The sequence below is a fragment of the Euprymna scolopes genome, chromosome 35, assembly GCF_053919585.1.
Source record: "Euprymna scolopes isolate OS-2025 chromosome 35, ASM5391958v1, whole genome shotgun sequence".
In the NCBI taxonomy this organism is placed as follows: domain Eukaryota; kingdom Metazoa; phylum Mollusca; class Cephalopoda; order Sepiida; family Sepiolidae; genus Euprymna; species Euprymna scolopes.
This window is the reverse complement of record NC_136516.1, coordinates 80,984,387-80,998,374: the sequence shown is the minus strand read 5'-3', so window position 1 is coordinate 80,998,374 and position 13,988 is coordinate 80,984,387. Positions and strand designations below refer to the sequence as shown.

The window sequence follows — 13,988 nt, the reverse complement described above, 5'->3', positions numbered from 1 at the left end:
CAGTGACAACTTCAAGAAAAAAAATCCTTTCCTTGAATTTTAGTTTTAGCTGTGGTATTTCCTTTTAGTACCGACGTAAACCAAAACATTAATTAAAAAGTCCTTTAGTTGTTGTTTTGTTTACGGAGAACAGTAATTAGAATCCACTGGTGAACTTTTTTCGTAGGTTACTTCCTTGCTTTTCGTAATACGGGTCTGACCTGTCGTTTTTGCGACAGAACAAAGTTCGCTTTTCGTTTGCAAGTTGGTCCTTTAGTAGGATTTGTCGTGTAGCGACAAACAAAAATTCACTTTTACATTCGTTTGCAAGTCGGATTCCCAGAAAACGGCGTAAATTGTCGCTTTTGCCACGTTAGAGTTTTTTTTTTTCACTTGAGTTGAAACTTCTCTTTAGCGTAAAATCCGTTTGCTCGTCAACACTTTGCTTTCCTTAAAAAAAATGGTCAACCTTTGCGTTGTACTTTTTTTTTTAAATAGTTCTTCGTCAAACTGTTATATTTGACGCTTCATATCTCGTCGCCAACTGTTGTGGTTGCAAGGTTGAACAATAATTAGTAAGGAAATACAATGAAGACGCAAACAACAAGATAACGCAATAATAAGTGTATTAACGAAAAGGTATATTCACAATATGTACAAATGACGGTGTCGAGTCAGAGAGTCTTGGTGGGAGGACATGTACGCTCTTCGGCGTCACTTCCGGTGGCATTTGAGTAAGACACACCAAGGCCAACCTAGGCTTGCCATTTATAGTGTTATGTTATTCGCATATGCAAATAAGTGGTTGCCACCACAACACTTACTTGCTTACTTATTTACTTACTCACTTACTTGCTTGCTTACTTACTTGCTTACTTGCTTGCTTGCTTACTTGCTTACTTGCTTACTTACTTACTTACTTGCTTACTTACTTGCTTATATATAGACTTACTTACTTGCTTACTTACTTACTTGCTTACTTACTTGCTTACTTACTTACTTGCTTACTTACTGTCATACTTGCTTACTTACTTACTTGCTTACTTACTTACTTGCTTACTTACTTACTTGCTTACTTACTTACTTACTTGCTTACTTACTGGCTTATATACTTACTTGCTTATATACTTACTGGCTTATATACTTACTTGCTTATATACTTGTTTACTTACTTGCTTACGTACTTGCTTACTTACTTACTTGCTTACTTACTTACTTGCTTACTTACATATTCATGTGCTTGATTACTTACTTGCTTACTTACTTGCTTGCTTACTTGCTTACTTACTTGCTTACTTACTTGCCTACTTACTTAGGTACTTACTTGCTTACTTACTTGCTTACTTATTTACTTACTTACTTGCTTACTTACTTGCTTAATTACTTGCTTACTTACTTACTTGCTTACTTACTTACTTACTTACTTGCTTACTTACTTACTTACTTGCTTACTTGCTTGCTTGCTTGCTTACTTACTTACTTATTTACTTACTTACTCACTTGCTTACTTGCTTGCTTACTTGCTTGCTTACTTACTTGCTTACTTACTTACTTACTTACTTGCTGGCTTACTTACTTACTAGCTTACTTGCTTACTTACTTACTTGCTTACTTACTTACTTACTTGCTTACTTACTTACTTGCTTGCTTACTTATTTACTTACTTACTTGCTTAATTGCTTACTCACTTGCTTACTTGCTTACTTACTTACTTACTTACTTACTTGCTTACTTACTTACTTACTTACTTACTTGCTTACTTGCTTAGTTACTTACTTGCTTACTTACTTGCTTACTTGCTTACTTACTTACTTGCTTACTAACTTAATTGCTTACTTGCTTACTTGCTTACTTACTTGCTCACTTACTTACTTACTCACTTACTTGCTGGTTTACTTACTTACTAGCTTACTTGCTTTCTTGCTTACTTACTTACTTGCTTACTTACTTACTTGCTTACTTACTTACTTACTTACTTGCTTGCTTGCTTACTTACTTACTTGCTTACTTACTTACTTACTTGCTTACTTACTTGCTTACTTGCTTACTTACTTACTTACTTGCTAACTTACTGCCTTACTTGCTTACTTATTTACTTACTTACTTGCTTACTTGCTTACTTACTTACTTACTTGCTTAATTACTTGCTTACTTTCTTACTTGCTTGCTTATTTACTTGCTTACTTACTTACTTACTTGCTTACTTACTTACTTACTTACTTGCTTACTTACTTGCTTACTTACTTACTTACTTACTTGCTTGCTTACTTGCTTGCTTGCTTACTTACTTACTTACTTGCTTACTTACTTGCTTACTTGCTTACTTACTTACTTGCTAACTTACTGCCTTACTTGCTTACTTATTTACTTACTTACTTGCTTACTTGCTTACTTACTTACTTGCTTAATTACTTGTTTACTTTCTTACTTGTTTGCTTATTTACTTGCTTACTTACTTACTTACTTGCTTACTTACTTACTTACTTGCTTACTTACTTACTTGCTTACTTACGTGCCTACTTACTTGCTTACTTACTTATTTACTTGCGTACTTACTTGTCTTACTTACTTACTTGCTTACTTACTTACTTTCTTACTTCTTACTTGCTTACTTGCTTGCTTCCTTTCTTATTTACTTGCTTACTTGCTTACTTACTTGCTTACTTGCTTACTTGCTTACTTACTTGCTTACTTGCTTACTTACTTGCTTACTTGCTTACTTGCTTACTTACTTATTTACTTGCTTACTTACTTTCTTTTTTACTTACTTACTTACTTACTTACTTACTTACTTACTTACTTACTCACACAAACCATCATCAAAGATTACTCTTTCAGAACAACTTGTGGTGTTCTTTGGAATCTAAGTGACAAAAAGTGTCTACAGATTTCCAGTACTTTCCACCTCTTTCGAAAATCTTTGCAAAAGAATTTGCGTTATCGCAATAGCCGCATGCCATTAATTTGTCGTTGGCGGCGACCATTGGTCTTCACTGGAATTTGGGTGGTAATAGGCCTCCTGAAGTTCCGAGTCCGCTTTGCACTACGCCAGCGGAGGTCTGGCTATTGCTTTCTCTCCCCGGTCTTTCCAACCTCCTTGACTCATTATTTTGTGTGGTGTCCATTTACGGTGACATTCACAAAAAGAAGGGCGGTATCTTACAATTATGCAGTTTCAGTTTTTATGATTCCATGCGACATCCTTTTGTGTTTTGTACCTGTATCCGTTTCTGTGTCCAGTTTGTGTGTAGTTTGTGTGTAGTGTTAGTCTCCACAGTAACTGTTTTCCTTAAGATTCATTTCATTATTGAGATTCGTTGTATCTTCTCTGCCATCCCTCTGATTCCAATCTCTCCCATTCTATTTCCAAAGTTTTTCAGTATCGTTCCTAGTGCTCCTACTATTAGGTTGGTGCAAAAACAACATGCTTTTCTCACATATGCTATTTTTGGTGCCCGGAACCCCCCCCCCCTTTCTGCTAGGTAGGGAAACTGGTCCCTTATTGAATAAATATCGATTGAAAACATTTTATGACGTTCTTGAAGGAGATATTGTTTTTAAAAGAAACTATGCACCCCCATAATATTTTTACAAATTATTTTTAACGCTTGTTTTAAAAGAATAAACTTAATCACGGAGTGAAGACACGAAAAACGAAACCATACATTTATTTTTAAAAAATACCCTAGTTTTAACACTTTTTTGTGTTATTACGAAACAAAAGGAAAAGAAAGAAAACACGTATTATCAAAGAAAGCAATTATTTTATTTAGAAAAATTAACTCAGTTTAAATAATTCTTGTGTCATTACAAAACAACAAAAAAGAAAACACGGTAATTATGTATTTTTCGTATCGCGCAAATAATAACGTTATTATTTCGAAAGCCATTCTTAACATGGGGAGGGTATCGTTTAAAAGTCATTTCGGGGGCACTTATGCTGTATGCAGACGGCAGCTATTGTTAGGAGGCGATAACTCCAATTTCTTCTTGGTCAAATCGCGCGGCAAAAAAGTAACAAGCAAGATTTCTTTTTCTGAACAGTAAAAATATTTGAAAACCAAAACATTTATTGTATAAAAATGTATCAAAATATAATTGTAAAAACATTTATTGTATAAAAATGTATCAATAATTGTAAAAACATTTATTTAAAAGTCTGCGTAAGAAGATATAATTTTAAGAAAACAATTTTGAATTAAAAACAACATTGAATTTTTGTAAAGTAAAATAGCTTTTTTTCTTAGAACAAATATATGATTTAAATGAAACATTATTTTTTTAATTAAAGCGACTTTGAAGGGTCAACAACAAATTAATAATTTAAACGTTTTTTTTTACCGAAACACGCCATCTGGTGACAGTTTAGTGAAATGCACCAAGAAAAGATGACCGCCGTCTTAATACTGCACAAGAGCCTTTTGCTTTGTGTACACAAAAAGTTTTTAAAGTTCGGTACTTCACGGGGAACGTGGACCCAGCGTAAACGGTGGTTTTATTTAATGATTACTCCCTCAAATCGTTTTCTTTCACTTTCTTCGACTTTATTTTTTATCGTGCCTGTATTTATTTTATTTTTTTTTTTTTTTAATATTTTTTCCTTTGGGTAAATTTGATTCATACTTTTATTTCGTGATTGTTTTTATTTTACTTTATTTCATTTTATTTTTTTATTATTTTCTCCACTAAATATTATTTTTTTGTTAAATTGTTTTTTCATACATATTCAAGTAATGTTTTTGTCCCCTCCTTTTGTGGTCTCAAATAGTACCTTCCAAAGGTTTCGTGATTAAATGAATCAAAGAAAACCTTTTTGTATACGCTTTGAGGGACCAATCATTAAATAAAAAGTACGAAATTTTCTAAATAAAATATTTGCATGATTATTTATATTTTTGTTTGTTTGTTTATTTTCTAATAACACAAGAAATGTTAAAAACTAAAGTCATTTTTTTTATAAATATATGGTTTCGTTTTTCGTGTCTTCCGTTCGGTTTCATTATCAATCGTATCCATTTCCGGTAACTTGATTTTTTCCGAGCAGTGATCTTGGACATTACCTAAAAATATACAAATTTATTTTCTTTTGGGGCAGGGGTGGGGGCTCGTTTTAAAACTATATCTACCTCAGTATTTTTTTTAATTTTCTAATTTTGAGCGAGTATTGAGACTCCTAAGACGTGATTATCTCATGTCGGACATCTTTTGTTCAAAAGCAACACTCGACATTACCTTTTTTGAACCTAAATAAACTCTTTAAAATAAGTTGAACCAGCAAAAACTTTCGAAGTTAGGTAGAAAAAAGAACACTTAGAAAAATCAATTTAATTTTTTTTTTAAACAACAGTAAACAAGTAAAAATATTTTTTTTTTAATTATGGGATATTTATTCTCTTTTAAAGACAATATCTTCTTCAAGAACGGTCATAAAATGTGTTTTCAATCGATATGTATTCAATAAGGGACCAGTTTTCCTATTTAGCAAAAAGGAGGGAGTTTTCTGGGTACGAGTTTTCCGGGGGCGAGTTTTCCGAAATTCATATATATATATATATATATATATATTACATGAGAAAATTCCGAGCATGAACAGATTTTTTTAATGAATTTAACATTATATAATCAATTCTTAATGTTGCAATATTTTAAGTTATAAATTTATTATATTTTTTACTAGAATATCATGTCCTTTCTTTTCCAGTTTTAAAAACTAGACCTTTTACTTTTCTAAGCTTAATCTTAACCATATTACTTTTCATGCTCGCATTCGTCTATGTAATCCATGATTTTTCCAGGCTTTGCTTTATCAACAATCTATAAAAAAAGAAATACGACCAACTTCTTAAATTGACTAAATAAAAAATCCAATAAAAGATGTAATTAAGTTTTTTTATAAAAACAGAAAATTGAAATGACATTTGAAAACCAAAACATTTATTAGTTTTTTTTTTTGTTTGTTTGTTTATTTATTTTTTCGTTTGTGTGTTTTGTTTTTTGGGGTTTTCTTTTCGAACAAATAAATAATTATAAATATTTTTTTGAATTGTCAAGATTCATTTTCTCCAGTAATATCGGTTTACCATGTTTCTGGAAGTAATAAATGATAATTTTAGTTTAAGGAAGTAATAAATGTTAATTTTGGTAAATTTATTTAGTTTAATTTATCGTTTCCGGAAGTAATAAATGTAAATTTTGGTAAATTTATTCTTTCCCTTTCCGGAAGCAATCGTTCGACCATACAATGATATCTCCCCTAGATTTGGATAGCAAGTGCGTGAAAAAAATGGCGTCTCCAATTTCGGCAATAAAGTGTAGAAGCACCAAATCTGCTAGCTGAGTGACAAATCTGCTTAAAATATTGAAAAAAAAAGAAAAAAAAAAGAATAGAAACTCTATATGTATCAGAAATTTGGAGGAATTTTTGACACCCCTAACAGAAAACTGCGAATAAAATATAAAAAACTCGTAATTTCTCTTTTTAAAGTGAGTTGTTTATTTTCTATATGGAATATACTTTCAGAATAAACTATTAAAGTTGTTTAAAAAATAATAGAAATATTTTTTTTATTTTTTTAAAAAACAGTGTTTACAAAATGTTTACAAAATACCGGCGTGCCTTCATGCAGCCATTTTTTTACGTAGTAAAATCAATAGAATTTTACGAGTTTAATATGTTTCAATTTTTAAACTTTAAAAATCTATAACAAATTTTCTATTGATTCAATTTTTACAATATTTTCAGGGTCAACGTGAAATTTTATGCTCTTTTCAATAAACTAAATATAATATTTTAGACAAACGTTTTTTTTTTCAAATTCACACCCCCACTTTGAAATGTTTATTAAAATTTTAATCATTAATTTATGTGTCAAAGTTTTATATATCACAAATCGAAGATAAAAGATCAATAAAGAATATATTCCAATTTAAAACAAAAAAAGAATAGTTTTTTGGAAATTTACCTGTGAAGCCCAACGTGTAAAACATTTTTTTTAAAAACACATGGATTTTTTTTTAATGAAAGCTCATGTTATGCTTTCATCGTCAGACGCTAACGGCAAATTTTTCTATCTTATTGAATGTTTTCTTTTTTTAGATATTAAAAAAAAATAGTTGATGAAGAAGTATTAAAATATATCAATCAAAAACTCGTGTATTTCATTACGAGAATTTTTTTTTTTAATCGATGAAGCGGATTTTTTTTTTCTTGGGGAAAAACTTAAAAGTGAATGTGCGTTTCTTTTTTAACTACGGAGGATGAAAAATACTAATTTTGGTTTACACACGCAATAAAAAAGAGACATTATTTATGCCTTCGGATGAAACCATACTTCATAAATTTCATTTTAGCAGCAGCAGCTATTTAACGCTTCGCGCAAAACATGTTACAAAAATGCGATTTTCTAGGACCCTCGCTTTAAAAAATCTTTTTATTTAAAAATACATGGAATTTAGAATATAAATACGGATAAATTCTTAACAATGAAGAATGGAACTACCCATTTAATAATATTTTTAGGTAAGTGGTTTTTTGGCATATATATATACATATATTTATAAGCAAGTCAAAATATATTGATTTTCTTTATATTTTTTAAAAGAAAACCGCTTTAAAGAAACAAATATTGCATAATTTGCTATTAAACCTGTTATTTTTTTTAATTGGTCTTTGCGCCTTTAATTGAAAAAAAAATTAGGCTTTGAATTATATTTTCAAGTAGTTATAAGCTTCAAAAAATAGTAAGTTGGATTATTAAGGTTCTGATCATCATTTTTAATGGCCACTTTCTGATACACCTATAGAACCTCTTCCAAACATAATGGCAATAATTTGATTTCGTCCTTCCTTTCAGTGTTTCCAATAAGGGGGATTGATTTACTAGGATTTGTATTAGGAGCTGGGCATTTATTAAAATTATTTAATTGTTGAATTTTTTGCATTTTGGTTAAATTTGTTAGTTTGCTAGCGCTAAAAGCCCACACAAAAAAATTGAACAAAAGACAAAATTAAAAAGAATGGTACTCATGCAGAATTTAACCCCCCCCCTCCCCGCACCAGATTCCAATTAGTTTATGGTTCGATCGGCAATCATCGGATTCAGCCGAGCGTTGTTCAAATGTTGAAACACTAAACCAACATTTTATTTATTTTTTGCAGAATTAATTAATGATGGGAGTATTTTTTCCGTTTATTTTCTTAACATCTGTTGACAAAACATTTTTTTACATTCTCTTGAAAAAAAAATCTAACGTTTCTCTACTTTCACCTAACTATTTACAGTGTTCATATAAAACATTCATCTTTTCTTTTTATAATAAAAAGTCTGTTTTCAAAAAGAAATGTTTACTGCCAACTTTCTTTTAAAAAAAAATTTTCCTGAAAAAAAAAAACTTTCACCTAACAATTTAAGGTAAAAAATACACATTTTCTTGGGGAAAAAAAAAACAACATTTATTGATAAAAAAAATTGCAAAAATAATAAAATAAATAAACAATACAAAATGCAATTTTTATGAGGAATGTGTTCCATTTTAACAAACTGAGCCACAGCAACGCGTGGTCGGGTACGGTAAGTATATATATATATATATATATATATATATATATATATATATATATATATATATATATATACTGCGTGTCAAATTATTAACGAGATAACATTTTTTTACCATTTTCAGAAACTTATCGGTAATTTCCTATGAAAAGCTTCGGAAATGTTCGCAATGCTGAGCTACACGTACAGTGAAATTTTCATACTGTTCATCGCAATGTAAACAACTTGCCATCGTAATTGCTGAATCCACAATATTTGAGGTGTGTCAAATTATTAACAAGACAGTTTGTTTCGTCAATAAAATGGGGCCTAAAGGTTGCTTGAGTAGTTTTGAAAAGAGTACTACTACAGAACAGCAAGCAAAAGGTAAAACTACCCTCGAAATATCAAAAGTGATAGGAAGGTACCATCAAAATGTGAAGAACTTTGTCAAAAACTCTACAAAGGTACGTAAGAGATCTGATAAAGGTAAATCTAGAGTTGTTTCACACCGTTCTCTACTCCAAATTAAACGTGAAGTTGTTAAGAACTCTGGGCAGAAAAGTCGAGAAGTCTTTGGCCAAGCCGGATTGAAGAATGTCTCAAAAAATACTCGATGTAACCTTCTGAAAGAAGTGGCAAAGTCTGTTAAGGCTGTGACAAAGCCTCCATTAAAGCAACGTCACATACAAAACCGATTGAAATTGGCAGAGGACAACATGATAACGGATTTTACCAAAGTTTTGTTCACGGATGAAGTGCGTGTCACTCTTCATGACCCAGATGGCTGGAGCAAGGTATGCGTCCTAGATGGACGACATAATCATCATCATTTAAGGCGCCAACAAGGTGGTGGCGGGATAATGATTTGGGCTGGGATTATCGGAGGTACATTTGTTGCCCATGGGGAGTCCCAGAAGGCGTTAAAATAACGTCAAATGCTTACATAGCTTTTCTGAAGGAGCACTTTGAGCCATGTCTGAAGAAGCAAAGGTTAATGTTCAGAAGGACCATAATTTTTATGCAGAATAATGCTCCCTCGCATGCAGCAAACAAAAGCAAAGAGTATTTGCACTAACTGGGGTTCTCTGGGCTACGGAAGATGGAGTGGCCTGCGAATTCACCAGATTTGAACCCAATTGAGAACTTTTGGAGTATCATAAAGCGACGCCTCTATGCAAGAGGATGCCAATTTAAGGGCAAAGATTAGTTGTGAGATGATGTCCAAGAGGTATCGCGAGGAATAACTGTTGACGAAATCGCAAAACTTACTAATTCTGTGGACCAACGGCTTTTACAAGTCATTCATAAAAAAAGGAGCGCATATCCCCTACTAATTATGTCAACGTAGAAATTGCTATGTAGTTATTGTGTTCTAAGCATTTTTCCTAGTTTATTTAATATTTAAAAATTATTTCAATAAACAAGTTATGGGCATATTGTGGGGGTTTTTTTCTCCATCTCGTTAATAACTTGACACATGAAAATCAACAGATATTACTACCTTATTGTAATTGAAATACTTTTATTTTCTGACTGGAGTAGCTGAATAAGCATTTTTTCAAAGTTTCAAGAATTTTTATTGACTCGTTCCTTAAATATTTAAAAAATCGTAAACTCGTTAACAATTTGATACGCATTGTATATATATATATATATATATATATATATATATATATATATATATATATATATATTATTTTTTAAAACAGTAATCTACGGACACGCGTGTTTCGGAGCCCTACTCCTCTTCAGCGTAGCTTGACTGTTGGTAGGATTCGATATATATATTTCGGGAAGTATTCTTTATTAATTTATATTTCCTTTTTTTATATATACCAATCCTTATTTAAGAAGCTCAATGTAATTACCGAGCATATAATGAATGAATGACAAAAGTGTATATTCCAAATTTCATGATGTTGACCATCTTACGATTTATTCCTTTAATTCAGTTGGCACTTACAATTGTCAAAATATAATTAGAAAGAAGAAACTTAAATATACAAAAAGCAAAAAATTACATTAAAAAAATAATGCTATACATAATACTTATGCGCGTATTGTTCAAAATATTTATAAAAATAACTTTCTAACATATTTATCAGATAAAGTAGGGGCTTAAATTCAATGTTTTTATTGCTGGCGGCTACGATGTGTTCAGTTACATAGCGGCGAAATAAGTGCGGTATCACAACACTTTTATATTATACGTGAACCCGGGAAATGCCAGAAAGGGACAGCTAGTATTATATTTCAATTTTTTCTTCTTTATTCTCTTTTTTTTTATTGGATATCATAATTTTGCTGAATCCATTGAAATTTAATGTTTTTCTGATTTCGTTTTGTCTCAGATTTTGGCATTTATTTCTTACATTTTGAAAACAACTTTCCGTTATATCGACAACTCACAATTATCTCTGTTATTTGGGTATGTCATTTTTGATTTGTTTTTATTTCTTAGGGTTGTATGGGCTATATATATATATATATATATATATATATATATATATATATATATATATATATATATATATATATGGGGGTGTATACATATATATATGTGTATATATATATGTGTGTGTGTATATATATGTGTGTGTATATATATATGTGTGTGTGTATATATATATATATATATATGTGTGTGTGTATATATATATTTATATATATATATATATATATATATATATATATATATATATATATAGTTTCGTGGTTAAATTGTTGAAAATCCCTGGATTAAGGAAATTAATATAACACCTTCTATACTTCTATATATTCCTTTTGTCAAGCAATAAATTCTTAAATCCAATATATGCCTCTATATGTTGTTTTTTCAGAATTTAAAATTTAACCACGAAAATTATATATATTGCTCTATTCTTAAATATTGAGCTTTTCCTTTTTGGCTAGGATCTCTTTGAAAGTATTACTTCAAGTAATATCTGTCAGAATTTTTCATCTGAATTCTATCAGTGTCTTATCTCGCTTATATATATATATATATATATATATATATATATATATGTGTGTGTGTGTGTGTGTGTGTGTGTGTGTGTGTGTGTGTGTGTGTGTGTGTGTGTGTGTGTGCACGCGCGTGTGTGTGTGTGTGCACGCGCGTGTGTGTGTGTGTGTCTTCAAAGTTCGGTTATTGACAGCGGAAAAAAACTGTTATATATGTAAGCATATCAAAGCCTATTTTAAACATCAAACCTAAATTGTTTAATTTCTCAGATGCTCAAAATGTTTTTCTTAAACATTGCAACATCCTTCAAATCTCCCCAGCACACACCGACACAGTACGGCACAAATTCCGATTTTCATCAATTGCTGTGAATGCGTTATGAATGTTCGCTTTTAATTCATCTACTGTTTTTTTTTTTTGTTTTGTTTTTTTTTTTGTTTTTTGGTGTCTTCTTATAGACCTTTTTACTTTACAACCACCCCAAAAAGAAATTGATAAATGCCAGGTCAGGTGAACGTGATGGTCATTCGATGCTGCTCGTTCTTCTGAACCAAAGCTGTGGAAAAACTTTGTTATGGTATTCTTTTACTCTAGACTTCTAATGTAGTGTCGCTCTCTTCTGCTAAAAAGTAAAAATTCTAGGTAGATTTATTTTCTGAAAAATGCTTTATAATGGTCGTACAAGCAAGAAACTTCAAGGATAGAAAGGATACTTTAATAACTGTAAACTCATTTTTAGGCCAACCTGTATATATATATATATATATATATATATATATATATATATATATATATATGTGTGTGTGTGTGTGTGTGTGTGTGTGTGTGTGTGTGTGTGTGTGTGTGTGTGTGTGTATACATATATATATATATATATATTCAGGGTCGTGCAGATAAATTGAGACTAAATTTAACAGCACATATCTTCCATAATTTCTAACCTATGACTAAATTTTTTTCTGCAGACAATCTATAAAACCCTTTGCTTTAATATTTCAGATCAAGATCTGGCATACTTCGCTCAAATATGGCGGAATTAGCACGAAGAACGAGGATATGTGAAATGAGACGCGCCGAGAACTCTGTTTCGGACATTATTAAGAGCGCAGGCTATGCGAAATCGACTGTTTAACGAGTTGTTGCTGCTTTTGATGCCGAGGGTAAGGTTCAGAGAAGTCGACACAGTCCCCGCAGTGATCGAAAGAGAACCAAAACATTCCTTGCTGGGCTGAAAAGGACGTTGAAGGCAGACCCAAGTCAGTCGATGTCAAAACTGGCACAAAAGCGCAGAGTGAGTCGTAGCACCATCAGCAGGGCAGTCAAGGAAGACCTTGGTATGAAGTCATACGTCAGGAGAGCCGTAACTACCCGCGCAAAAGCCCTAAGAGCTGAAAGATGCCCAAAGCTTCTGAACTATCTGAAACACAAACATGTCCGCGTTTTTGTTGACGAGAAAAAGTTCCTTGTTGATGAGGTTGCAAATCGCCAGAACACTCGGGTAATTGCCTACGATCCTTCAGAAGGTCCTCCTGTGATGCAGAGCAAAAATCCCGCGTCTGTGATGGTTTTTGCAGCCGTCGCAAGTGATGGTAAGATGATGCCTCCTCATTTCATCGAAGCGGGCCTTAAAATCAACACAGCGGAGTACTTGAAAATTCTGAAAGATGTTTTGATGCCTTGAATACGTAGGAACTACGATCCCTTCAAAGTGATGCTCGTTCAAGACTCTGCGCCCGCTCATGGAGCAAAGAAAGTTCAGGATTTCCTGAAGGAGAATCTTCCTTTGATGGTCCCGAAGGATATTTGGCCCAACAGATCCCCAGATCTGAATGTTTGTGACTATTGGCTGTTTGGCGTCATTGAGGGAGAGTCTAACGTAACTTCACATCCAAGTGTCAACTCTCTGAAGGCCGCCATTCGTCGGGCATTTCGTAATCTTGACCGCGAGGATGTAAAAGGAGTTGTTCACGGTTTCGCTCGAGAATCTCCCAAATTATTGACGCAAAGGGTGCTAACATCGAACGATTTTGTTCTGATGACAATAAAGAAGAAATAAATATAAGTTAAAATTACGTTTTATCATTATTTGCCTTTGAAAATAGCAAATTTACAAAAAGTTATGTTAGTCCCAATTTAGCTGCACGACCCTGTATAAAAATTACAATTAAATGTACCAAAATGATCCAAGATGGTAAAATTAAAGTATATTATAAATATTAAAGAATTAATATTTATAAAGTTATATCAGCCAGATGTAAAAGCTCGATAAAATCAAATAGGAGATAGAGCTTATAATACGAGCAAACAGTTAATGAAACATGTTAAAAGACATTTTGAAATGAGTTAAAAACATATTTAATCTGAAAAGGAAACACTAGACACACACATATATATATATATATATATATATATATATATATATATATATATATATATATATATTGTTGTTGTTGTTGTTGTTGTTAAAATATAATTATCCACTGACACGTGTTTTGTCATCTACG

General features: G+C 31.6%; 1 protein-coding gene across 1 annotated transcript; it reads left to right on the top strand.

The window, feature by feature from the left end:
• Positions 1 to 12,748: 12,748 nt before the first annotated feature.
• On the top strand, positions 12,749 to 13,165 carry LOC145259664 (uncharacterized). The gene has a single exon (XM_080117322.1). The coding sequence runs from the start codon at positions 12,749 to 12,751 to the stop codon at positions 13,163 to 13,165; it is 417 nt and encodes a 138-aa protein (XP_079973448.1).
• Positions 13,166 to 13,988: the final 823 nt, after the last annotated feature.